Raw genomic sequence first — 27,030 nt, forward strand, 5'->3', positions numbered from 1 at the left:
ATTTACAACATTCACTTGAAGTGCAGGTGCCCACATGAGTGAACTGTTTTTTTTTTTATCAATGGCACAGAGGCTTCAATGTGTAAGCATGCCTGTCACCTGTAAGAAGCAGTTTTGAATTCTTCTAGGTCCACAGGAAAAAAAAATAGCATGTGCTCACTTACAACAAAGTTAATCAACAAAGCAAATTGAAACTGCTTGCAGCAAACAGCTTCCATTCTCCCATTCCCCAGCTATTTTCAGCAATCGCATCCAGAGTCCAATTCCAGCTCAATATAAAATGTGTGCTCCCAAGGAAGCCTGTATAATTGACATCACCCAACTTGGGGAGGCAAGGGGAATGCTGAGAAGATCAGTTCTTCAAAACTCCTACTTTTTCAGAAAACTCATTGAAAGGCAGGGTACCCACTTGCAGCCATCAGTGGTTGACAGATGGCACAGAGGCTTCAATGTGAAACCGTGAATGCCAATCATTACAAGTGCTTCTGACACACTCTAGTGCAACCTGGGACACCCCAAAGTGCTCAACGAGAACACACTTTGTTCCTGCAAGTGGAAGCAGCTTGCATGAACTGTTTCAATCAGGAAATTCCAAGCTCTTCTCAGCAATCACATTCAGAGCACAGTTTTGGCCCAATAGAAAAAGGGTCCTAGCAAGAGGGTCCCACACCTACGATCACCTTCATAAGGTAGCTTCCCATCTTCTGTGTGGAAGTGGGTTTCTCCTTGGCCCTTATGCTGTAGAGGAGACCACTAGGAGCTAAGCTTCATGCAGGACCATCTGACCCGGACTTTTTGCAAGCCCTATGAAGCCCTCACACAAGCTCAAATGCTACAGGACTCTGCAGACCAGTCCATGCAACAGTAGACATTCATTCATTGTCTAGAGTCTACAGGTTCCTAAATGCATGGCATTCATTATCATCAAATGCACAATTTGGATCAAAAACCATCACAGTAGATCAGGTAACAAATCATCACAGTAGATCAGGTAACAAAAACATATATATTTTAAAATAATAATATATTAATGGGAACAACAAATACAGGATAGAGTAACAACTGTGTTACTAAACAAGGTCAAAGACAATGGCAAACTATAGATTCAAACTTTGAAGCAAATAGTAATCAATGTAAATATTCCTGGGCTGCCTCAGCCCCGCCCAGGCACACAGCAGCAGAATGGTTTTGCAAGCATCCTCAGGAGGGCTGGAGCCTTCTTTGCAGGACGAGAGGGAGGTTGAGGCTGGATCCATTCATCATTCTTTTGGGAGAGGCTCCTTTTCCTCAGCACGAAGTTGGGTTTCGTGTGAGGGTTCTTTGCGTAAAATACGTTGGCCTGCGCTGGAATCCTCAGCTCTGGGGAGAGAGGGGTGTACAAAATAAGGTGGCTCAGGAGGTGCTCCCTGGGACACCCCAACATCTGAGAGCCTGTGCCAGAAACGAACTGAGCCACACACCTGAGAGCTCTCCAATTCAGCACCAATACCAACAAGACAGCCTCCACAGTCCTCCCTGAGGAAGAACTAGGCAGAGCACTTTAACACACCTAATGTCTATTCCTACCAAAGGCTTTGGACTCCAAAACATCCCAGGTCCTCTTGCGTCTGCCAAAGCACACCACTAGGGTTTGCATCTGAAATCTCCCACAAAAGTGCCGAAGATTTAGACCCCACATGAGCCATCTTCACAGGTGGGTTTGGAAGGAAGCATTGGATGGTGAGTGCTCTGATGTCAACATGAAATTCTCATTCAAGATGAATACACTACTGGGAGGTGGGAGGGACTGGAAGAAAGGTGGAGCATGCTTGGAGGAAGACCTAAACAGGAGTGCGCCCTGGGCACCAGTACCTTGTCCCTGTTGGCTCCACTGAATCCTCATTCTCCAAGTAGAGGTCCTCCTTCTCCTCTCCGTCTTTCTCTCTCTCCCTCTCTCCCAGCCTTGTTCTCTCTCTCCCAGTCTATGCCTTTGTGGCAAGGGCTGAGGAGCTCTCCACTGCCACACACTAGAGCTTTATGGACAGCCTCAGTGCACAACCAAAGAGAAAGTTGTGAAACCCAGAGAAAAGGCCTAGGATTCTCAAGTATGGCCACGGTGAGGACAGGCTGACCAGCACGGATACCACATTAGAGCCACGCTTCTGCGTTGGTGGAGCCTGCTTCCATGTGAACCAGGCTTCTGAGAATGAAGGCCACATTCCAAATGCTGCCCTCCTGAGAACAATGATTCCAAAGACCAGCAAAGGGACTGCTTCCCTCCGACATGGTGTATGGCCCAGTGGTGCCATGACCCCGAGTGGGGGAATACAACAGCCAGCTTCTCCTTCCTCTGAACACCTCTTTCCTGTCGCCCTCCTCTAACCTAGAGCCTGTTCTCCATCCCTTCTGGGTTGGATGTGGGGATCTCTGCTATGAATTTCTTAGGCTACCAAGGCCCCAGACAGACTTCCTCTTCCATAGACTCTACTAACCTAACAGAAGGTTAAGATAGGAGACAAGTGATCCTAGAACTCATTGGGATGGTGGTCTTCAGCGTACATAGGCTGGGATAATGGCTGCTGAGGTGTTTGGCTCACAGAAGCCAACCAACCAACCAATGAAAAAGCGCTGACATTATTATCAGATGAGCTCTGTGGCTACGTGCTCAGGAAGCCCTCATCTGACTCTAGTTAGGGATCATAACCTGGCTATTGGGATCACTCCTTGGCTAGTGGACTCAGGTGCGGAAGACCATGGAATTGATGCAAAAACAGATGATTCAAGCTGTCTCCCAGGCTGTGTTTTCTTCCCAATTTCATCCTGTTACTGCTTGCTAGAATCTTGGCAATGCTCTGCCCAGGCAGTGGTTTTCTGGTCACACAGAAGGCTTTCAATCCTACTGCTTCAGTCCACAAAATGCCAGTTCCATCTTTAGCCCATGCATTCCCATGTTCCTCTGAAACCACTCCTATCTCAGACCACAGAACCATACTGCTCCTGGAAAGAGGCTTTCCTCCTCACTCCTCAATGATGTCAGCTTTGCATGCGTCTTCATGTCCTGGGCAGGGCACCTGGTGGGGAGCCGCACTAGCCACTGGGGTATACCAAAACACCTGGAGAGCTTACACCAGCAGAAGTGCAGTTGGCTTTGTGCACGAGCCCAACACACCCTGTTGGAGTGTTCTTGGGGGTCCGAGACTGCTCTTTGGTGCTAAGAGTTGACCTGAGTCCACATCCTGACCCTTGCTCTCTGTCATCTGATTGTCCCACTTACTCTGACGGTGAGAGATGATTTGGCCCAGCTCATATTCCTCCGGCTTCTCCTGAGTAAGCAAGTGTAGCTCGAGGGCCCTGCGGATGACGACAGGAGCCCGATCGTGGCAGGTCACCTGGAGCAGCATGGAAGACAGGCCTTCAGGAAATGGGCCTTGAAGTGACTACTCAAGGACAGTGGGCAGGGGCATTCTGGAGGCACCTCCACTCTAAATACAAGGGCAACATCCATGACCCTACTACCTGAGGCTGACCTCCTGCTCATCGCGTGGGCTCTTCCCATAGGCTACTAGCCCAATCCTTGTACATAGGACTTCCTGGACCTGCCATTGCTCTTTGTGAAGCTGCACTTCTCTCCAAGTGAAAGGACCCCACTACCTGCATACAGATGCAATCTCATCCCACAAGTTGGGAGGAATGGGACAATAGCCTCCAAGATCCTAGGTCTGCCCGAGGATGCAGGTGGCATTGGGAATGGCCTAGGCACAAAACCTAGAGGCTTTGGTCTGGATTGCCAGGGCCCAAATCAGACCCAGGAACATGACCACACACAGGAGTGACGAAAGATAGCCATGAGAGCTCCTGGCCTCCAGAGGCTCAGTGCTGGCTGGGGTGTTCGAGGGCACCTGTTCCGCCAAGGGTGGTCATTGGGTTACCTGGACATTTAGTGTGCTTGCTCCACATCCATACTGACTCTGCAGAGAGACCCTCTCAGCTCCTTGTTCAAGGAACATGCAGAACCTCATACTGGTGTCCTGCTCCATAGAGGCCAGCATCCCATACAGAGGAAGCTGCAACCTAGGTCCTGGCCTGTTCTCATCTGTCACCCATACCTGCCTCTGCCCTTCTGGACTGCATGCTGCCACCTGACACACAGACTCCCTCAGACATGGCGGTGGACAAGCTGCTGCTCTCCCTCATCTCAGCTCTAGCCCTTCACACTGACCTCTTCCTTCTTAATTCCCATCTATCCTCCTGATCATCCAGAAGCTCCAAATCAAGAGGGCATGAGTAGTCCATGGTATTGGACCAGTGTCTGCTCCCCACCCAGGTGTAAGCACCAGGGGACATTCCTGCTCCCAGGCTTACCAAAACAGTCTTGGCCATCTTTGGACTTTGTGTTTCTAAGTGGACACGAATTAAGCAGGTGTCTCCCACCTGCCTGTGGGAAAGCGGCCTGGAGGACTTGCAGGTTGATTCTGAGAACTGTGGGGGATGGAACATCAGCAAACCCAGAAACAGAAAGCCACCCCAGCCTGTCAGTTGGCTCTATGGGCTTCTAGCACATATGTCCAGGTGCTCAGGCTTCTCATTTCCCCAGGTGGGAGTGGAATGGCAGCACAAGTACAGCTTGAATAAGGTAGGTGTTTACCTCCTTTCCCTTGACCTCGCGGCGTTTCCTCACGATGAAATAATATTTTATTTGTGGATTCATGGACAGATACATCAGTGAGTGGTCAGGGACCTTGATTTCTGCAGAGCAAAGTGGAGAGAATTGTTAGGTGGCACTCAAGGATTAGACCACAAAACACCCACAACCCCTGAGAGTCTCCGCCAGGGCGAGCCTGCACCAGAATTGAGAGCCCTCCTATCCAGCTACAGTGCCACCAAAGACTCCCTCAGTGATTCTTCCCTGGAGAAGATGATGTACAGGATTCTAAACCAAAAGAGCACCTGGCAATGGAAACAGCACCTTGGGCCCAGAACTTCTCAGTGCAGGTTGGATCTGCCAAAGGGACACTGCTAGGATCTGCATCAGGATTGGCAAAGGCTCCTGTGCTTAGGCCTTTCTCCCCAGGGCAGCCATGCTCACACATGGGCATTCAGGGAAGCGTTGGATGGTGGGGGAATTCATCCCCTTGCCCTGGATGAATCCACTCATGGATGAATACACGGAGGGGAGGTGGTATCCATCAGAGGTGTGTTGGGCATGGACATGGGAGGACTTGAGCAGGGTGGTGCCCTGGAGAACTCTATTGTTTTCTAGGATCGCTCTCCTTCCCCTTGTTTCTCATCAGGAGCTGTCTGCTTGGTACTTTTATTCTGGTTCTTCTTCTACTTCTGGCTCTTCTTTCTGTCCTGCATCTTCTTGTAGTTCTTTCTGGGTCTTTTTCTTGTTCTTACATGATTCCTTCTTGTTCTTCTTCTTGTGTATCTCCCTCCACCCTTCCTTCTGTTCACCTCCTTCTTTTTCTTCTTCTGCCTCCTGCTCTTTATCGTGTGATTTTCTTTCCACTCAGGAGTGTCTCTTTCTCCTCCTCCTCCTTCTCCTTCTTTCTCTGGCAATGGTGGGGCATCCTGAGGAGTTCAAATCTATCACACTCTTCTGCCCAGATGCAGCCTCTGTTCAGTAGTCCAAGATGAAATCAGTTCTCAATCAATGGCCAGGAGTGAAACCAAGACCGAAGACAAGTGACTTCCTTTCTTTGTCATTGTCACAGTCAGGAAAGACTGAATAACAGACAGTGCATTCTGGATAGGCTTCTACCTGTGGTAGTCAGCACCTCATCTGGACCAGGATTGCTAAAATAGATTCCACCTCCATAAAGCTTCCCCAATGAAAACAAGGTTTCCAAAATCTAGGAGAGGGCCAGCATCACTGCCACCCTCCTGCCATAAGGCATAGATGCCATCACACCTAGTGGGTTCCAGGCCCCCCGTAGTCCTCCCTTTTGACGTCTGTTACACACAAACCTCCCCTGGTCTGGAGCCTGCTCTCAACTGATGCTTGGGTTGAAAGTCTGTTTCTGAAATCACCTTTGTAGATTCTCGGTTTGGTAATTCCTTTTGACTGGCTTATTTTTTTACTAGGGATAAAACCAGAGGCACTTAAGCACTGAGACCATTCCCAGGCCTTTTGACTTGGGTACAGGGTCTCCCTAAGTTTCTGAGGCTGTTTGGAAATCCCCATCCCCCTGCACTGCCTCCCAAGGCCCTGAGATTCGCAGACACTGCCCCTTGCCCAGCTCCTTGCACCTCAGTCTTCCTCATGTGTGAGACAGAGCCAACTCAAATGAGGCGGTGTGTGAAAATGGGAAAACTCACTTACGTGCCCGACAGATGGTGGGTTCTACTGTGGATAAGCTGGGATGGTGGAGGCTAGGAGTGTCGGGCTCACAAGAAAGGAAAGAGCACTGGCATTGTGGACAGCTCAGCATTGTGGCCTCTGTTCTTCAGATGCCCTTCTTTGTTGCTGGAAGGAATAATAACCTGGCCATTCTGATATCTCCAGGAGATGGGCACCCAGGCACACAGGACTTGGAATTGTTCCAAAAAGAACCCAAACAGGCTGTCCCCTGGCCTTGACTTCCTCTTCACTGAGTCCTGTTCCCAGTTGCTGCAATCCTGACATTCTTGAGTAGGCAGGACTTCTCATATCCTGGCCATGGATTGGGACCTGTGCGGCTTCCGTCCATAGCAATGCTGATCCAATCAGGACCCATGCTCTGCTCCTCTTCATTTGAAGGCATCCTTATCAGTGAGCCATAAACCAAACTGATGATGGATTGAGCCTCTCTCTGCCTTGCCCTCATCGATATTAGCTTTGCATTGCCAGACCAGGTCCAGGGGAGAACACGTTTAGGGAGGTCCAGCAGCCCCCTGGGGCCGCACTGAACACCTCCACATTGGACACGCCCATCACTGCACTTGGTTTCCTGCACCAGGCCCACCACACTCTGGCTATTTTAGGGCCAAGGCCCACTTTCTCTTGGCTGTGAGTTATCCTGAGCCCACTGTGGATCATGTCTCCCCACTGTCTGATTGTCCTACTTACTCTCATGCAGAGACATCATTCTCAGCAGCTCAAAGTTGTCCACATCCTCATGCTGCAACAAATTTTGGTCCAAGGCCCTGCGGATGAGGCTTGTCACCCTCTCCTGACACGTCACCTAGATCAGGGTGGGACAAATGTCATCAGAGAATGGCTTTTAGAGGAGCTACCCAGAAGACTGTGGTCAAACATTCAGGAGAAATCTCAGCTACACATACAAGGGCACAATCTTGTTATCCTGCTACCTGAGTGTGTCCTCCATATACCGCCTGGGTTCTTGCAACGTGCTACTAGAACAATCCTGGTACAAATATCTGCCTGTACCTTCCATCTCCCCTCTCCCTGGGGAGCCACATTCCACTCAGGTCAAAGGACCAAACTGCCTATGCACAGACACACTCTCATCTCACTGAGATGACAGCAATGGGCCAGGGATCTGTGCACCAAGTGTGCTCTGGGATGCAGGCTGCCTTTGTGGGTGGAAGAGGCAGATGCACTGAAAATTTTGGTCCTGACTGCCACTACACAAAACAGACTCAGATACAAGAGTGTGCACTTGAGTGCTTCATGATAGCCTGGAGAGGCCCTGGGCTCTGGAAGCTCGGTGCGGGTCTGGTTCTAATGATGTACTTGACTCAGCACTGGCAGTCACTGAACATGTCTCCTCTGCAGCTGGACACCTGCAGCATTAGCGTGTCTACTGCACATCCATAGAAATTCTGCCAAGAACCCCTTTAGTTCTGTATTTACATACATGCAAAGACTGACATTCGGAAGCTGTGGCATGACCCCCCAGGTGATCCCGACCCCACATTTCCACACCTAGTCATGCTAAGGAGGTTCTCTTTCCTGCCACCAGGAACACACCCCCTCCTACACATGTGACAAGTCACTGCCAGTTCCTCTGCTCCAACCTCACTCATTGAGAATACCAAGTTCTAGGCACTGCAGCCTGCACCCTGGACATATCTCTGCCTTCATCTGTCCACAGCACTTTTGTCTGCACTTTTGGCCTGCCAAACCCACAATACACAGGCCCACTCACCGCTGCAGCTGGGCATGCTGAGGCTCTCCCCACTCAGGTCAAGCCCTTAAGACTGACCTCTCTCTTCTTAATTTCCCACCACAGCCCCAGGGTTAGCTGTGTCTCCTGCCTTCCACTGTGTGGACACCCAGGAGGCAGCCCTGCTGTCGGGCTTACCAGGATGCGCTTTGTCTCCCTCAGGCTCTGTCCCTCTAGGAGGACGTGGACAAAGCGGCTGTCTTCCACCTGCTCGCTGGAGTGAAGCAGTGAGGAGCTGCTACTGGTGACTTTTCTCATGCACCACTCATTGGTTTGGGTGGCCTGGGGCAATGGTCCTGCTGCCACCGCAGAGCTGCTGCTCACAGCTGCTGGGATCCTGGATGCCACTGCCACAGAAGGCTCCAAGAACTGTGGGGGATGACAACATCAGCAAAGCCCAGCACCTGCACCCCACCCAGCCTGGCATTGGCCCTGTGGGCATTCTACAAATCCATCCAGAACCTGAGGTTCTTGTCCCCTTGGAGGATGTGGAGTGGCACCAGGAGTAAAGACTGAAGAAGGTGGCTGTTTACCTCCTTTGGCTTGACTTTAAACAACTTGCTGGCAGCTGTTTCCCGAAGAAGAAAGTTATAATCCACTCTGCCATCCAGGGCGTAATATACGTTTCCATCTGCAGGGATCCTCAGCTCTGGAGAGGCAGGGGCAGAGGCGTGGTAGGTGACACTCAAGGAATACACTACCCAACATCCCCCACAACTGAGAGCCTCTGCCAGCTCAGGTCTCACACACAGACCTGAGAGCCCCCGAATCCAGCTACTGTTGCACCAAAGACTCCCCACTGATTCCTCCCTGAGGACCCTCTATGCACAGGAGGTCCCCTACAGGAACACCTTTCAAGGAAATAGCCCCTTGTACCCCAGACCCTCTTAGTTCACGTTGGACCCACCAAAGACAAACAGCTACACTTTGTATCTAGATTGGTCCCCCAAGACTCATGTGTTCAAGGTTTTCTCCCCACTGCAGCAATGATCACAGGTGGGTTTGGGAAAAGCACTTGATGGTGGGTGCCTCCACCTTGCCAGTGGATTCATCCACTCATACAGGGCTACACTAATTGGAGGGGTATGGTTTGGAGGTGTGTTGAGCGTAGGTGGAGGATGTCCACAGCAGGGCTGTGCCATCCAGAGATATATATTTCTCTTGAGTTCCCCACTTCTGCATTTTCTCCTCATGAGTCTAATTCTCATTCACATTTTTAATCAATTTATTGTTACACTTCTTGTTCGGCTTGTGTTTCTCCTTCTTGTTCTTGTTCTTCTTCATCTTCTCCTCATGCTTCTTCTTAAAGTCATCTTGACCTTCTTATTCATGGTCTCCTCCTTCAACTTATTTTCATTTTCTACTCCTCCTTCTCCTCCTCCATGTCCTCCTCCTCCTCGTCCTCCTCCTCCTCCTCCTCTTTCTTCTTCTTCTTTCTTCTTCTTCTTCTTCTTCTTCTTCTTCTCTCTCTCTCTCTCTCTCTCTCTCTCTCTCTCTCTCTCTCTCTCCAAGAAGAGTTTACAAGCTGTGAAGGGTTCTATTCTACCACACTCTTCTCTCTAGTAATGGCCTCTGGTCCTAAGTGGACTCAGTTTGCAATGAATAGAAAGATTGGAAACCAGAAATGATTCTTCATTGAACTGCTTTTTTCATGTACTCAACTAGGTCAGGAAAGGCCACCAAAGTAGGCACCCTGTGGTTGTCTGTCTTCTTTGACACAAGACAAAGAAGCCTCTCTTCTTGGCCCCTTGTGGATAATAGCTTTGCAATGCCTCCTCAGGCCAAGGAAAGAACACATGTTAGGCAGGTCCACAGCCCCTGGGGAACATGAAGAACCTGCAGATTTATGCCCCATCATTACACTTTGTTTTGTGCACAAGTCCCACCATACTCTTCCTGGGCATTGGGTCAATGCACACTGTGTTTTGGCTCCGAGTTATCGTGAGCCCACTGTGACTCACTGCTCCCTACCCTCTGATGGTTCCACTTACTCTGATGGTTCGAGAGAATTTGCAGAAGCTCGTAGTTTTCTGGGTCCTCCTGCTGGAGCAAGTGTGCATCTAAGGCCCTGCGGATGATGACTGGAGCCCTGTCCTGGCAGGTCACCTGAGCAGGGTTGGAGAAAGCTCATCAGAGAGGGAATTTGGGAGTAGCTACCCAGAGGACAGTGCTCAAGGACAATCAGAGACAAGTGAGCTCTCAACACAAGGGCACCATCTTGATACCCTGCTACCTGAGGCCTTCATGTGATCATGTGGGGGTCTTCCTATGAGCCTCTAGTCCAATCTTGGTACAAGAGTTTGCTTCAACCTGCTATGCCCTACAGGGACAAGGGAATAAGGACCAAAAGACTTTGTACAGACACACTCTAGTCCCATCAAGATGGGAGGAATGGTCCAGTGCACTTCCATATCCCTGCTCTGGTCTGGGATGCAGCTGCATTTTTGTATGGACCAGGCACAAACCCTAGTTGCTTTGGTCCTGACAGCCAGGGCACAACACACACTAGGACTCTTTAATGATAGGCATGGAAGCTGCTGGGCTCGAGAGTGTCAGTGCTTGCTAGGGTGTCAGGAGGTTCGGACCCAGCAGGTGCAGTGGTTCAACATGGCTCCCCTGGAGGTGGACACCAGAGTCTCATGATGGATACTCCACACCCAGGAAGATCCTGCAGAGAGAGCCGCTAAATCTCTATTCACATACATGCAAACTAGGACACTAATGGGCCCCTCCAAGGCCCCCAGTTCTCTGTGACCCACACCTACCCACCCTAATCATTCTACAATGGCTCCCTTCCCTTCAACCAGCAACATATCCCCTCCCACACACAAGAAAATGACTGCCAACTCCTGTGCTTCAACCTCCACGGTTCAATATACTCCTCCTCAATACCAAGGTCAGTAGAGGATGGCCTGTACCCTCGATATTTCTCTGACCTCCTCTGAACCTAGCACTCACTCCTGCACTTCTGACCTGCACACCCCAAAACACGCAGGCCCACTCGCACCCAGACCTGGCATGCTGCTGCTCTCCCGCCTCTCTCTTGCTCACTTTCTGCTCTCCTTCCTGACCTTCCAGAAGCTCCAGTTCAAGAAGACAGGCCTAGTCCAAAGTGTTTGCTGTGGACTCCGTCTTCCCCACTGTGGGCTCCCAGGAGACTCCCCTGCTCGAAGACTCACCAGGATGCTCCTATACTGTGTTGTCCTTTCCTTTTCCAGGTAGACATGAATGAGGCACCTGCCTCTCATCCGCTTGTTATATTGGGGCCTTGGGGAGGACCGAGTAGAGACCCCTGATGTCCTGGACTCCGGCTCTGCCCCTTCCCTGGGAGAAGGCTCTGGCTCTGGGGTTGGCTGAGGAGCCGTGACAGGAACTGAGCTTGTAGCTAGAGGAGAAAAGATGCCAACATGACTGCCTTGCCCTGACCTTCCCACAGACAGACAATACCTCTGCTGCCAGGAAGAACTCAGGCCCTTGGCCCACACAGGACCTCTTTGCAGACTGGGGTCACTTCCTGAATGGACAAAGGCTTGTCCTAATTTCCAGCCCAACACCAGGCATACAGACTCCCTGCAGTGGGACAAGAGTTAAACCTTTCCTCTTATACACTTAGGTACTCACCACAGTCCACCTGGCTCTCAGGCTTTGCCTGGCTTGATTTGCCATCTTCAATTGCGGCCAGGAGGTGGTGTGCTTGGTGTTCCAGGTTCAAGCCTCCCAGCAGGAGCCACATGGATAGCAGCTGCTGCAGACTCAGAAAGCCTGGAGGCTGATGGGAAGCCTCGGAGTGGAGGTTCACCCAGGTCCCCAGGAAGGAAGGTGAGGCACTGTGGGGAGGAAGGTGTGGAGTCAGCAAAACCCTGGCCTTGCCTTCACCACGGCCTCCAGAGAAAACCTCTGACCCTACACTGGGGAGAGCAGTCTTTCCTCAGCCTTCCCAAGTCAAATCACCTTGCAGGTCCCTATTCTGGAAACAGGAGCCCACCCTCTTGACCCCAAGACCATTCCATGTTGAAGTTGGTGCAGGGGTCCACCATAGTCACTGAAGAGGACAACGTGCACTTATGCCCCATGGAGTCAGGGATGCAGTCACATGTAGGATATGTACTCATGGCACCTGCGGTTTGAGGCTGACCCCCATGAAAAGGGACACAATGGCAGTCATTTGCACCCTATTTTTCAATGAATTATGAAACGTGACTGGAAACCTGTCTTCACACAGTGGGTGCTTTCTCCATGTTCATCAGTGAATGAGCCCAAACTGCTGATTCCCACATATCTCTGGGTGTGGGAGCCGCCATGTCCAAAGCCCCTGTCCAGCTATGTCCCAGCTAGGATGCTCTGTCCCACTATGGAAATTAACGTGTCTTTATTAACCCAAAAGTGCTTTTCCCAAGGCCTGAGTTTTGAGACGCCTCTGGCACAGATCTACGTTCTTCACAAAGCCAATATCACACCAGAAAGACCACCTGGCCTCGCTGAGTCCACCTGGGAATGAGCTCAGTGCACACCATTGAGCTGTGGTGCCCAGTGTGTGGGGACTGCTCCACGGACCTCTGTGGATCAGCTGGAGTCAGGATGGTTTCTCTGCCTGAGAGCGGAGTTCACTCCCCTTGCAAGGCTGTGGCAGGCACCTCCAGGACTCGTCCCATTCGGGACTGACATTCCACTATGAGTGTGGTCCTCTATCTCATTAGGTATCACAATCCTTTGGGTCCCTGAGAGGTACATGGCAGCCCCAAGACCCAGGCATGAGGGGGCTACACACTTGGGCTTGGTGGTCTGGTGCTTACCTTGGGAACAAGAGATCCAGAACCTGCTGGGTGGGGATGGAATCCCAGGAGATTAACCCCATGTTGCTGCTGAAATGTAGGTTCCTCCCACAAATGACAGGCAGGAGCTCATTCCTAAGCTGGTCCTGCCTGTAAGGTTCAAGGCTCTGTACCCTGAAGGGCTCCTCCGTGTTCTCATCATTTTCACCCTGTGTTGGGACCAAGAATGTTGGTTTAAAATGGAAATGGTGACAAACAGAAAAATGACTTGTGCCAATACACTAGAGTCAAAGCACAATGGGACAGTTCCCATCAGTACAAACACACACACACACACACACACACACACACACACACACACACTGTCAGAATAGGAGTCCTGGGCCATTCATCAGGGATCAGACTAGAGAGCCTGCTGGGCTCACCTGCCCTGTGCTACTCACTGTTACTCTTGAGCTCCTCTGCGACAATCGCCAGAGGCTCTGGCGTCTAAGATGAAGCCTCATACAGTGCATCCACAAAAGGGCTAGTTGGCCTTCCTGAGATTCCTGGGAGCCTGAGGCTCGGCATTGTTTGCAACCACAGGAGAACATCCTTCTCACTCCAGTTTCTCCAACCAAATGAGCTCGGATGGCTTGGTCAGTTAAGTGGGTGCCTGGATACCAGGGTTCCATGTTCTGTTTGATCCATTGTCAAGGCAATGATGTCATTTCCTGTGCCCATACCTGAGCCTCTTTTCACATAAGACCACTTTCAAAAGCCCTATGAGCTGCTGATTTCTCCTCCATGCCTAAACATCTAAGGTGCGCAGGTGTTCACCAACAACTACCCAAATATCCCCACCAGCATCTGCCCTGCTTGATGCCACTAGAGTTCCAGCTTGGAGCCTTCAAAAATGCATTCACAACCAGTCCTTCCCTCTCAGCAGCTTGTGGACCTTGGTCCCATCATTGTGCAACTCATGGTGTGCCCAGTCTTTTCTGGAAAGTAGGGTAGCATCTAATCTCTAGGGTTTATTGTGTCTATTGGCCCATAACACCCTCTATTCTCTCTGAAACCAGAGATGGGACTCACAGGTGGCTAAAGCACAAATGTAGAGATGGGACAATCACAAGAAGGGCAGAGACAAAGAATGCACCCCAACTCAATCAGGCCTGTGTCCCACACAGGGACGTGGCCAATGTCCGTCCCATCGTGGCTGCAGTTCCCTCTCTACACCATGGCAAGTTGGAGGGGACTGAGATGCAGAGGCTGCTCCCCTCTGCCATACAACTTCCCAAGGCTTCTCCTAAGATTTCAAAAGGGCCAAGTGTGTCTAGTGTTGGGGTCTCACAGAGACTCCGAGGTACCACAGCATCCTGCTGCCCAGAACCGGTTCACCCCTCACCTCAAGGGGGCTCAGCCTCTGCATTCATGGGAATTGAAGTGGGTACAGGTGATGGGATATCACCTCCAAGACTGAGTTATGCCAAGTCCATGACCCCTGTCTGCATCCCTGTCTCCAGCAACACTCCCCTCTCTCTCTTTCCTCCCCAGAGCAAACAAATCCATTTAGCAAGTGTGTCCTGTGATAAAGACATGACAGTCACCCATCCTCTCATTGCAAAAACACTGAGGCTCAGCCAACATGGATCCTACCAGGAACACAGGCATAAACTCAGAGTCCGATCCTCCCGGCCGAGCCTCAGTGGAGCCTGGACTCCCAGCCTCCTGAGTCAAGGAAACAGAGGTGCCTAGCCGAGCCACCTTGGATGCAGCCGCACACAAACTGAACTCATCAATGCCCCTTGCTCTCAGTTGTGAGTAAGGGGGGAGGTGGTGTTTCACAACCCTGGACATCAAGTGCAGTCTCCAGGCTTTGGGGTGTGCCCTGGCCTCTCTCTATCTGCCCAGGCCCTCCAACTCACACTGGCCTTTTACCCAACCTCCTCCTAGGGCCAAACTCAATCCTGCCTCTCAATTTCTTCTGCCTTCCCCAACACACTGCTCCGCAAAATGAGCAGGGCTGGCTCTCTGTTATCATGCTGGTGTCAGCAGCAATGCCACCCCACTGACATCATTCTGAGTCCCAACCTAGGCACTCCAGCTGTCCTTGCCACATGTGGCCCTGTTTGGGCTCTGGCTCTTGCTCTTTTCTTTCATGTGCATGTGTTTTGAGGTTTTGAGTTTCTCCCACTGCAGAACTGCAGCCGTGGCAGGGTAGAGCTCATGAAGGAGACATTCTGAGCCACATCAAATCCCATCAGGACTGTGAACTGGGGTGATGCTGGAACACAGTGATGAGTGAACACATGGGAGGTGGTTGGACCCACCTTGCCTCTGAGTGGTTTCCTTTCAGGACAGGAATGTAGGGATGGGAGCCCCTGGCGTGGGATGCTTTGCACAAGGCGTGACCACGGGCTCTTTCCTGGCAAAAACTGGCTCCACTCAGCATGGAGAGCACTGTCATTCCTGGTGGCTAACAACAGCCCTGGACCCCAGAAAGGAACCCACACTCAAGATTAACGTCTGAGTGTGCGTGTCCTCGAGGAAATGAGGTCTCCTGATCCCAGGTGCAAAGGGGTAAGTCCTCTAACTCCAGGGGCCATGAAGGGACATCTGAGATTCCCTTGTCCTTCTTTCCCTCTCTGAACCCATGGTGTCCTCACACTAACCACAGTTAGGACCCTGGCCTCATTCCCCAGTTGGGATCATTAGGCTCCATAAAGGACAGTCTCTGAGATGCTCAGTAAACCACCACCCTCTGCACAACCCATAACCCTATTCACCCAAGAGGCAAGAGGATTTCTATTCAGGAAAACCAGGAAAGGGAGAGCCTTTCTCAAGGACACAAGGACATTAGTGAGTGAGGGAGTGATTAATGGATGGAGAACTATTTCCACCACCAACTTCCAGGAGCATATATGACCCTTTGGGCACAGGTACGGACCCTTTTTTTCCAATCAACTTTTTCAGAGAAGTGAGGCTGCCTTCTAGATGGCACCTCCACACTAAGGGGGTCTCCTACTTCTTCCACATGTACATATTGCAACGGGCCTCCCACTGTGCATCTGAGAACACTCTGTGGGCATCTGTAGCCTTTCAAGACCCCAGAAACCATGCGGGCACCCCAGCACCAGCAGAGCATTTGTGCACATCACAACAATCACCCCGGGTGAGAACTCTCCGTTCCACTCTGTACTAGGCCCTGCCATCTGTACTGATCAGTCCAACCCCTCTCCTTCCTGTTTCTTGATTATACTACCATGGTTCCCACACATGGATGCCAGGGTGCTTGTGGCCCCCCCAACCATTTGAGTTCCAGGAACAGTGGAATGTGTTTGGGAACTTCTGGATGACGGGAAGTCCCACCCTCCAGGGTTTCATCTTCAATGTAATGAGTGCAGAGGGAGCCAGGAGGGCTCTGTCAGGTAGAGAGAGGTGGGAGCTGATGGAGCCTCAACTAAGTGCCCAGGACTCTGGGTTCAGAGCTGGTGTTATGTGGAATTGTTGAGGGACGTGAAGAAAACCCAGCTCACTGTACGCAGAGACAGCAGATGCCCTCACGTGGTCAGGCTGCTGTGCTAATCAGAGCCCCAAGATGTTCCACAGGTGTGCAGGTGGGGAACCCACGTGCCAGCCCAGGCTGTTCCTGAGCACCTCTACCTGGATTCGAAGCACGTGAGTCTGCATCAGCATCCTCACATCAATGTATCCCGGCCCCCCACCCCAAAAGTTCTCTCAGAGACAGGAGGTTCCACTGCTCTGGACTTGCCCTTTTCTCTGGGATTCTGGGGGCCCATTAATTAGGAGGTCACAACAATTCTCAGCACACAGGCTGAGCCTACTGAGATCCCAGGAGTATCCAGGCATTGCTTCTATTTATAGTCCATCATGTCCCACGACACTGTGGACACGTATTGCACTCACCTAAAGAAACCACCAGGCCCAGGGCCTTCGTGCCGCTGGCCTGCAGACACCTGGAGGAACAGGCAACCTATAGGCTGCGTGGAACCAAAGACCCTAGATCCTGGGATCCGAGCTGGACACACAGCTCATGTGCACACAGTCACCACTGTCACCGAGAGTGCAATTGAAACACCCGCAGAGTTAGCAGTGGACCTGATATGCCCACGAGTGGGGGTGAACTGCATCCCTTGAAAATGATAGTGTCCAGAGAAAGGCAAATTTTGTAGGATTTCACTTATCTCAGATTCTCAATTATCAGGTTCATAAAAAGATAAAGTACAATGTTCTTTTCCTGGGCCTCAAGGGCACTAGAATTCCGCATTGATGGCAAGAGTATGTCCACGTGAGTTCTGGAGATGCATGGTGGTGACGCCTATACACCAACATGAACATGCTTAATGCCACTCAACTGTGTCCTCCAAAATGGTTTAATTACAAAACAGATGTTCGGTGTCAATTACCACAATGTAAACCCTTGGGAGACTGCTGATTGACTCATCTTAGCGTAAGTCAATGAATAAAGCTCCTAAGGTGCGAAGCTACAAAATGAGGGATGAGCATGGATGAGGATGGGCAGGAGAATCCTCCCCCTCTAACACAATTAGAGAAGGATGTGCTGCCCTCAAGTGGCTGGGGGGCCTGGGATCCTGCCACAGAGGGGGATTCCAAACCTCACATCCCCTGACCCAGGCCAGAAGACCAGTGAGAGTCCAAAGACCCTGGGGTGGCCCAATGGCAATAAAGATCAAAAGGAACTGGGATCTGCCTGGACCCTCAATCCCCTACTCTGAGCAGGGCTGCATGACGAGGCCAGAGGCCATCCACAGCAATCTGCCTTTACAGGAAAACAGGGACTGCAGGCTGCCTCTGGCTCACTGACTCAGGATGGTGTTTTCATAAAGCAAGACCACTTCCTCACATTTGACCAGCAGCTCATGCGCTGAGAGCACAATGGCTGGCTTGACTCAGGCCCTGAGAAATGAAATAGAAAATTCATAGCAAACCCATCTTTAGCTCTTCCACATCATCAGGGGGTGTGATTCATTTCCATCAACAAAGATGTCTGAAATGATGTCTAAACATGCTGGGGACTCACCTCCGTGTGGAACTTTTCAGGAAAAAGGGGATCAAATCTCATGAAGCAACTCTTCTCTCCTCTAGCCCATGGGCAATGCAAGGAACCTGCATGTTACCAGAGGCTCACTCTCTCTTCTCATGTCTTCTGGAAAGGATTCATGAATGCTTCCTTCAAGGTGAAGCAGAAGCCTGCATTCCCAGCTGCACAGAAGTGTTTGAGGGCAGTGTCTCCCTTAAAACCCAAGAAGAAAAACAGGTCATTAAACAGGCACATGGATTAGAGTACATGATCAATGATCCCTCCTCCCTGAAGCCTTCCACATGCCCACCTTCCACATTCACAGAGAAATGCTTGGCCATTCTCAAGACCAGGAGACCATGATGCTCATCACCAGGAAGTCAATAGGAACATGAACAGAGCAGCATGGATTGCACAAGGTGGCACACCAAGGATCTGCAGCACACCTGCTAGAACACAAGAGCTGAACTTCAGTATTGACTTTCTGCCACCTGCCAAGTACGATGGTAATGTCAAGCACAACATGCAGATATGCAAGTAGTGGGTGACACGGTGCATCCATTCACAGAAGTGGGCAACATCTTCATTGGAACAAGGAAGTATCTTATCCTTACTCATCAAAATCATCACAAAGAATAAAATGGATGCAAGACTTCTCATTTCACTATCATGTAGCTGTTGGATTTCCCTATTAAATAATACCTCCTCCAAAACAAAAAATATCTCAGACATGTGTCAACTATTCGATGGATGACATTTTAAAAACTAGGCCTTTCCTTCATATTTATGTATGCTATAGCCCTGCCTAAGGCTCTTTGAGAAAGGAGCACATAGAATTGGATCTTTGAAAATCTCACATTTGCCGATAAATATTACCGACAATGTCAGGCATGGCGAAGTGAAAAGTGGGACTTTGGATACTCAAAGAATGCTATGTTGTGAGATTGGTGTCTCTGACTCATAGACAGCATGTGGTTTCTATGAAAGCTGGTGAGGGAGCAGGAGTAACGAAGCTCATGGAACAGATGACCTCAGGGAATACTGACAGATAGGCCAAACTGGAGAACATGTTCCAGCTAACATTGGTATTTGGGCTCCTGAGCCCAGTCCTGTTTTAAAAAGAGTTGCAGACAGGCAGTGTTCATGTACAAAATGTCTACCATGTAAAAGTGGGTAATTGAAATGTCATCTAGGTACACATCTGATAGAATGGTCTGCCAACCTATGGATTTCATTCTAACAAATAAAAAGAAAAACACAGACATGAGACAGAAAGATAAAACCTTGTCTTCACCAGGATGCCTAAAAATAAGTTTTATTTGCCTCATGCAAAGAGCTTTCAATAGAACTTCTGATTTCTGAATGAACCCATTCAATTTTATAATGCACAGATCATAAGGTTTTCTTTACAGAATATTCTCTTCTTCTTCTTCTTAAAGCCTCACATAGAAAATGTCTCACAGGACATAGGAGGGGAATGACCCAAAGGATGAGAGAATGGCTGGAACCGTTCTCAAATGTGCCCATGTAGCCTAAAGTTTGAAGGCACCTAATTGTACTCTAAAACAATGATGAACCTATTTGATCCATTAATTAATAAATAGCACCGCTTTACCACTTGAACCAAATCACAGAAAAATGGAAACAGATGATCGAATTCCTCTTCTCCCATCACCTCCTGGCCCAGACTCTCCCCAGAGGTGGCTCTGGTCATCTGTCTATTAGGGAGTCCGCCGTGGTCCCCTATCTCTCAGAAAAGAAAATCACCTCAGCTACTGTCCCTAAAGCCAAGTGATGGCTGCGGTTTCCACACTGTGTGGATCTGGAGAGATGCACAGTGCCGCTGGACCAGCCTATGTTCAGGGCTGTGTCTGTGTCCCACAGCTGAAACATGTGGTCCAGGGTCTTCTTTCCACCCACAGGTCCTAAGAACTTGCAGTCAGCACGTGCCTCCTTATTCACTGTGGCCACAGACTTCCTGCCAATGGCCATTGCTTTGTACATGTCTTATAATTTAACACGGCATTGAAATGAACTTCCTTCTGGGAGCTTCCCAGGGCACGTCCCAAGACCTGAATTTCTGTGTTGTAGGGAGCATAGCATTCGTGCATTTTTTAAGTTTCATGGATAATGTTAAATGTGCCTCCAAAGTGTATGAAAAAAGCTTATCTTCCTATCCCCTCCCAGCACATATTATCAACATCCTTAATTTGGGTAAAAAATAAATAAAAAAAACACATCATTTGAGCCTGTGTTCATCTTCTTGCCAGCTGTGTTCCAGTGACCTCCTCCCGTGCATAGTGCTCATCTGTGTTTCTCCTCGTGCCTCCTGTTCTACTGGGTTGCCATTTCCTCCCAATCGGTCCCTCTGTTTTGACAATGTTTGGGGCATATTTCGTTGGAGAGTAGTTTCTAACGTGGATGGTCAATTGAACCATCTTGACAGCTTTGGGTTTTGAGGATTGAAGCCAACCCTCCCCATTTCTAGGCCACAGCCTCTTCTCCTAGATTTCTACCAGTATTCCAGTAAATATTTCATTGAATTTGGTTGGTCTCTGTGTCTGGGTTCAAGACTTAGGTCCTGCACTTGCTAGCAGGGACATTGTGCTTTCTGGTTTGTTGTGTTGGCTTCTTGGGGACACTGTGAGGATCAGGTAGGCAAGGCAGGTAGAGTGGCTGGCCTAGAGCATGGCCCAGAGGGAGCGTTTGATCAACATTATTTGTAAAATGACAGCTGTCAATTATCACAACCAACATGAAAGGCCATCCTAATAATCATCATTATTAAAATATTGGTCACAATAATGTTTTCTGCTTCTATGGTACAACTGTATTATACTCTCCATGAGTGAGGTCACAGGCCATGTGTCATTGTGTGCCTGCTTCTGTCACTTAGCCTGGAGGCCCCTGGCATAGTTTGCGCTTCAGGACTGGAAGCTCTTTTACGATACAGTTTTCAAGTGGCCATTGGTCGCCTGATGGTACTCCATGGGGTCATCTGAGCCTGGCTTGCATCTGGCTCCTGCAACCAACATCCTGTTTTGCTAGAAACTCCATCGAAAGAGGCTTGGAACTTCTGCTCTCTTGTTCGTCTCTGAAGTTCTGCCATTTCTTCTCAGATGGCTCCATCTCCAAACCTTTCAACCCCCTCCCCTGCTCCAGGGCTTTGAAGCGGTTTCTTTGGAAGCTTCTGCACAGGGTTAAGGACAAGCCATTCCTCACATGCTCCTTCCACAGGAGGAAGAGAGGGGCCAGAGGGGCCACAGGGAGCAACCTCCTGCTCTGTTCCAGGCAGCCACTTCCAGGCTGGGGCTGCAGCCTGGGGCTCTCAGGACGGCTCTGGCTAAGGGGGAAGCCCTACCCAAGCCTGGGTCACAGCCTCCCATGCCCCAGGGCAGCTGGTGAGCACTGGTGGAGGGTGGAGGGGAAGGCTTGCACCCCAGGAGTCGGGTCTGGACAGCATTCAGGTGGGAAGAGACCACTGGTCACCAAGGGGATGTGAAGCAGGGGGTGACCCAGGGCAGCCATGAGATCTCCTCTAAAGACCACTGTGGTCCCAGCAGTACAAAGGGACTGAGTGACATTATTACTCTTCCCTGTTTTAAGGACAGAGGTGTGGAAGGGATTCCTGAGAGTCACAGAAAACGTGGCTCACAGGTTTCATTTTGCCATCTAGGAGTGACCTTGGCCGCACTGGTGGCAATTCCCCGGACCTTTGATGAGCCCCCTGGCATCCTCCCAGTGAGTCCTCCCAGGCCCAGTCTCAGGGGCAGACAGCTGCTCTGACTGCTCTCCCTGGACCTGAGGATCACATGGGGTTTTGAAATTCTTTTTGTTGCCGCACTGGGCATTGAACCCAGGGCCTTGCACATGCTAGGCAAGTGCTCTACCGCGGAGCTCACCCAGCCCTGAGGGTGACAGGTTTGGAGAGCATTTGCTACCTGAGTCTTGGTGAGGTGAATCCTCATAGCCCTGAAGTCAGCACGTTTCTCTACCAGCTGTGTTTGCAGGGTTAAGATCTTAGCTTGAGTTTTGATTTCCCTTATTTCTTCACTTCTCTCTCTCTCTCTTTTGGTACCAGGGGTTGAAACAAGGGGTGCTTTACCACTGAGCCACATCCCCAGTCCTTTTAAAATACTTCATTACAGACAGAGTCTCACTGAGTTGCTCAGAGCCTCACTAAATGGCTAAGGTTGGCTTCAAACATGCCATCCTCCAGCCTCAGCCTCCAGAGTGTCTGGGATTACAGGCATGTACCACTGCCCCCCAGCTCTGCACTATTCTTAATCAGAGAACCTGTGGGGCTATGTTTACTAGGTATGAATTGAGTTGCCTTCCAGAGAAGAGAAAAAGTAACAAAGCACTGCTGTGTGGGCGAATCAGGAATGACCCCAGGACAGGGTCAGCTTTCTCCCAAGGAAACCCCACTGCCCAAAGGAGCCCCTTGGCCAACGCAGTGGTGCACTCCTGTAATCCCTGCACCTCAGGAGGCTGAGGCAGGAGGATCAAAAATTTCAAAATCAGCCTTAGCAATGGCAAGGCACTAAGCAAATCAGTGAGACCCTGACTCTAAATCAAATTAAAAATTGGGCTGGGGATGGGGTTCAGTGGTCAAGCATCCCTGAGATCAATCACCGATACCACCCCCCACCACCCCACCCCTCGTGAAATAAAAGAGCCTCTGCTAAGGATTTCCATGCTGGCTGAGGCAGCTGCCTGCAGTGGGTGTCCTGCAGAATGCAGTCAATCTCCCCAGGCCTGGGCTGTGGGGAGGGGTTGGCCCGGAGACCAGGGGTAAGCCCCCAGCTAATGATCACTTGGTATTGTGGTTTGGATGTCAAATGTCCCCATTGTTCTTGTGCTAAAGGCTTGGTCACCAGCCTGTGGCCCTTGGGACACAATGGAAACTTTAGTAGGTGGGGCCTTGTGGAAGGAATGAGATCATTAGGGGTGTGACCTTGAGGGGGATATTGGGACCCAGCCCAGTCCTACCCACCCTCTTCCCAGTTACCCAGAGATGAGCAGCCTCCTCTGTCATGTGCTCCAGCTGCCAGGATGTCCTACTGTGTTGCCACAGGCACAAAGCAACAGGGCTAAGGTGCCATGGACTGAGACCTATGCAGCCATGAGCCAAAAGAAACCCTGATTCCTTTTAAGGGGATTCTCTCAGATGCTTTGTCACAGCAACAGAAAGCTGACAGCACCCTTGGTCTGTGCCCCTGCTTTATACATAGGGATGCTGAGGGCCCACAGGAAGCCGAGCAGCCCCAGGTCACATGGTCCTTTAAAAACAACTATTATCCATTCATTCACTGACTACATGGCAGGAGCTAGATTCCAGATCTCAGTGTTTGAAAAAGTTGTGTTTCCTTCCTGCCCCTTAGTCCCTCGCTCTCTCTTTTTGTATGAATCCAAGAAGGACCTTCAGGAGATTGCAATGCCACCCAGTCATCCTAGCCAGCTTTGTACTTGAACATGAAATTCATGGGATGTTTCTGCTTCACATTGTGTTAGTCACTAGTCATCAGAGAGCTCTGTGCTTTCACCTACAGAGTGCCACCCCACTTCCCTGCTGCAAGGGCTCTTCCTGCCAGGTCACCTGCTGGATGGAGGGCGCTGCCCAGTGCCCTAGATCTCTCCTGAATGTCCTGTGACCAACGCACTGCAGGCCAGGCAGACATCCACAGAAAAAACAGCGAGAGGGTCTGGCGCCCCCTGCAGAAAGCACCCCCTGTCCAGGTACTGTTATATAGATGCCCACAGAACATTCCCCAAACCTGCAGCAGCTTGGACTGCATCCAAATGCAACCACAGGCCGAGCACAGTGCCACCCACCTCTGATAGAGTGACTCAGAGGCTGAGACAGGAGGATTGTGGGTTTGAGGCCAGGTTTAGCAACTTATTGAGGCACTGTCTTAAGATAAAGAATTAAAAGGGCTGAGGATGTATCTCAGTGGCAGAACCCCTGGTCCAATCCCCAGTACCAAGAGGAGGTGGAGATACCAGAGATGGGAACTTCTGAGTTGGGTCAATGGGAACTCCAAGTCCAATGAGACTGAATGCACAGGGAAAGCTTTAACCCGCAAAAGAAAAGGAGGCAGGGAGCTTCAGTTCCAGGTAAAGGACTAGGAATTGAACCCGGGTGACTTACCACTGAGCACACCCCAATCCTTTTTATTCTTGTTTTGAGAAGGGGTCTTGCTACGTTGCTGAGGGTCTCACTAAATCACCAAGGTTGACCTCAATGATCCTCCTGCCTCAGCCTCCCAAGAATCTCTGGGATTACAGGCATGCACCACCATGCCCAGCAGGAAAGGAACTTTTATCAGTGTAGCCACACGGGGAAGGCAGGGGACCCACATCTTAGCCTGTCTTCAGGGAGTGACGACTTGGAGCTTTTCTAGAAAGGGGAATGAGGGCAAGGACTTGGGCTTTGCACAGCTGCCAAAGTAGGTGGTCCTGACCAGGTGAGGTCTGTCCATCTTCCCAGGATTGGCCAGGTGGTGCCTTCTCAGGAGAGCTGTGTCACCTGCTTTGGCTCTCAGATGCACATCAATCAGACCTTATTCCTGGGACATGAAACAGACTACATGGAGGCGGGGGTCTGGATTCTGAATGAAGAGCAACTTCCTTCTGCTGAAAATAGAGATGGGCTTCAACCCCACGCCCACCTCAGGAGCCAGAAAAGCTAAGATGGGCCCTGCCCTTCCTCAGGCCTGGGCACAGGCCATCTGCCTAGGCATTTTCTGTGCTTTTCCCATTTTTGCTTTTCTTCAGGCCAAGGAAATTCACGTATGTAGATCACTTGGGTTTTGTTTCTATAAACTGTAACCACTTCTGTGGGTCAGGGGCTTCTTCCAAGCCTTCTGGCTGCTTCTCCCCAGTTTGATCAAAGTTCTTCATTTTTTCCTTTTTATTTCTTTCTTTCTTTCTTTTTTCTTTCTTTTTTTTGCCTGTTCCTTGTGCTGGTGGGCACTGATGCAGCCAGCAGGGTCCAGTAACAAATCCAAGGTGACTCAGGCAAAGGGGACGGATGGGCCATATATTGAGGCAGAGATGCTGCCCTTCTAATTCTGCCTTTAGCCATCCATTGGACGTCGGCGGGTAGAGGTGGAGGGCTGGAGTCCTCCTTACAAACTCCCCAAGACTCAAGTCAGCAAACACTGAAAGCCCTGTCGCCCTCAGGGACAGGGCCCCAGACAGTTCCTCGGTGCCTCCCAAAGGCTGCCAAGGGAGAAGTCACTTGGGGCCCGACTCCAGGAGGATCATCAAGGGGCGGGACAGGGGGACTTCAGGTAAAAAGCCGCAGCCAGCTCGCCCTAGGACCCCAGCCCTCACCAGCCCCACCGCGTTCCTGGACAGAAAGGTTTCCTCGAGCATCCTCACTGGGTGTCCCTGCAGCAGGGCCCCAAGTCTGCCCTGGAAAGGGATCTGTCAGGTGGGAGCGACCGATTTCCCTGATATATGCTGCTCAGCACCAGTATCCCCTTCTCTAGGCTTGGCAGAGTCCCCTGAACCTGCAATGTGCCCAGATGTGCCTGGCCTGCAGCCCTGGCTCTGAACCAGCCTCGTGGAACACTGGGTGCACAGTGGAGGCCCGTGTGGAGGTCCTCCTCCTAGTGCGCACCTCCTACTCATCCCTTGGCACATCCCCAACCCTCTTTGCTCCCTGGACCCCTCAACTTTCTTTCCAAAGGCCTTGGAATCCCCAAAGAATTGATGCATGAGGGAAGGGACCTGCATCTGGGGGCAGAGAGACCTCGCTTTAGCATCATGTTGCCTACGTGGTACTTACACCCCTGAAGATCTCGCCCAGCATTTGAAGCAGGATCGATTTAGCCACGCAGCAGGTAAGCACTGATAAGCTCAAAACATTGCATGGACAGGAAAGAGATTTCTTCTGCAATCAATTTCTACATCATAGTCTTCAGTAAAGGAAGAGACCACTTGGGGGCTTCTCTGTCCCCTGTTGGTTGTAGCTAATTTCAAAAACAGTTTCAATGAAGGGCAGCAACCTGCACATTTCAAGCACACTCTGCTGACTTCCAATACTATGCATCAGCTGTGAGGGCACCACAATCAATATAAACAACATGTCTATCACCCTAAAAGTTTCCTCCTGCCTCTCTGCAATCCCTTCACACCTCCACCATCCCCCCTCACATCTCCAGGTGACCCCTGATCTGCTTTTTGTTACTATATACTTTCTAGAAGTTTCAATAAACGGAATCATACAGCATGTTTTATTTTTTTTTAAATCTGGCTTCTTTCAACATAATTATTTTGAGCATCATCAAGGTTAAGTGCCAATAGCTCACCCTTTCCTATTTTTGAGTGATCAACTGTCTCTTAAGGTGGGCCTGGGGAGTCTGCATCCACTCACCTGCTGATAGACATCTACACTGTTTCCAGTTCTTGTCTATAAACAAAGCTGCTATGAAAATGTGTATACTAGTCTTGGCAAAGGCAGGTTGTAATTGATGGATTTCTGGAGGCTCAGTAGGCAAGTTGAATATTGAAAACTCCAGGGAGAGAACCCAGTGGGCAGAGCTTGTTCTGCAGAGTGAAGTCCTGAGTTTAACCCCCAGCACCAAAAAAAAAAAAAAAAAAAAGAAAAAGAAAAAAAGAAAAGAAAAGAAAAAAGAAAGAAACAGAAAAAAGAAAAAGAAAAACTCAGAACCACCGCCAGATCACAGGGGCCCTCCACCTTTGTGGGTTTCAGCTGTAGGAGTTCAGTGTTCCCACTGAGACTGTCTCCAGGTTCCTCATGTTTCTGGACCTTTCTGACATACGCCAGAGCATTCTCTTCCTAACAAGGCTGCCCTCTAGAGAAACTGCTTTATCAGAGTCTGAACAAGTGGGATTCACCAGAGCCTGTGTCACCTGGGGGAAGGCAGGCACCCAGCTCCAGCACCCTGAGTCCTGCTGTTCCACCTAAGAGGGCAACAGGGAGAAGCACTGGGGCCATTCCCAGCCCAGGATGCAGGCTCAGGAGAGAGGGACCCGCTGGAGGGGCCACAGAAAGCTTGCCTCCCACTCCTGGACACTCCCCAAGGCCTATTTCCAGGAGCTCCCTTCCGCAGTGCTAGAGTTACAAGGCAGACTAAAAGGCAAAGGCCTGAGAGAG

At 50.4% G+C, this 27,030-nt stretch overlaps 1 protein-coding gene across 1 annotated transcript; it reads right to left on the reverse strand.

The window, feature by feature from the left end:
* Positions 1-987: 987 nt before the first annotated feature.
* On the reverse strand, positions 988-26,682 carry LOC144373441 (uncharacterized). Its single transcript, XM_078036512.1, has 11 exons — positions 25,699-26,682; positions 17,904-18,116; positions 12,881-13,068; positions 11,709-11,914; positions 11,267-11,472; positions 10,079-10,193; positions 8,621-8,736; positions 8,226-8,456; positions 7,028-7,142; positions 4,625-4,725; positions 988-1,359 (listed from the first exon to the last, which is right to left on the reverse strand). Exons 2-11 carry the CDS (start codon positions 17,943-17,945, stop codon positions 1,354-1,356), a joined length of 1,326 nt encoding a protein of 441 aa, XP_077892638.1. The 5' UTR covers positions 17,946-18,116; positions 25,699-26,682; the 3' UTR covers positions 988-1,353.
* Positions 26,683-27,030: the final 348 nt, after the last annotated feature.

The sequence above is a fragment of the Ictidomys tridecemlineatus genome, unplaced genomic scaffold (assembly GCF_052094955.1).
Source record: "Ictidomys tridecemlineatus isolate mIctTri1 unplaced genomic scaffold, mIctTri1.hap1 Scaffold_398, whole genome shotgun sequence".
Taxonomy (NCBI): Eukaryota; Metazoa; Chordata; class Mammalia; order Rodentia; family Sciuridae; genus Ictidomys; species Ictidomys tridecemlineatus.

What these genes read in the sequence shown, in the direction of transcription:
- LOC144373441 (XM_078036512.1), bottom strand. Translation starts at nt 17,945, where the DNA reads ATGAGATTTGATCCCCTTTTTCCTGAAAAGTTCCACACGGAG. An exon ending in CTGAAAAGTTCCACACGGAG is followed by an intron (nt 13,069 to 17,903) that starts GTGAGTCCCCAG and finishes GTCCCAACACAG; the next exon opens with GGTGAAAATGATGAGAACAC. An exon ending in TTAAAGTCAAGCCAAAGGAG is followed by an intron (nt 8,457 to 8,620) that starts GTAAACAGCCAC and finishes CATCCCCCACAG; the next exon opens with TTCTTGGAGCCTTCTGTGGC.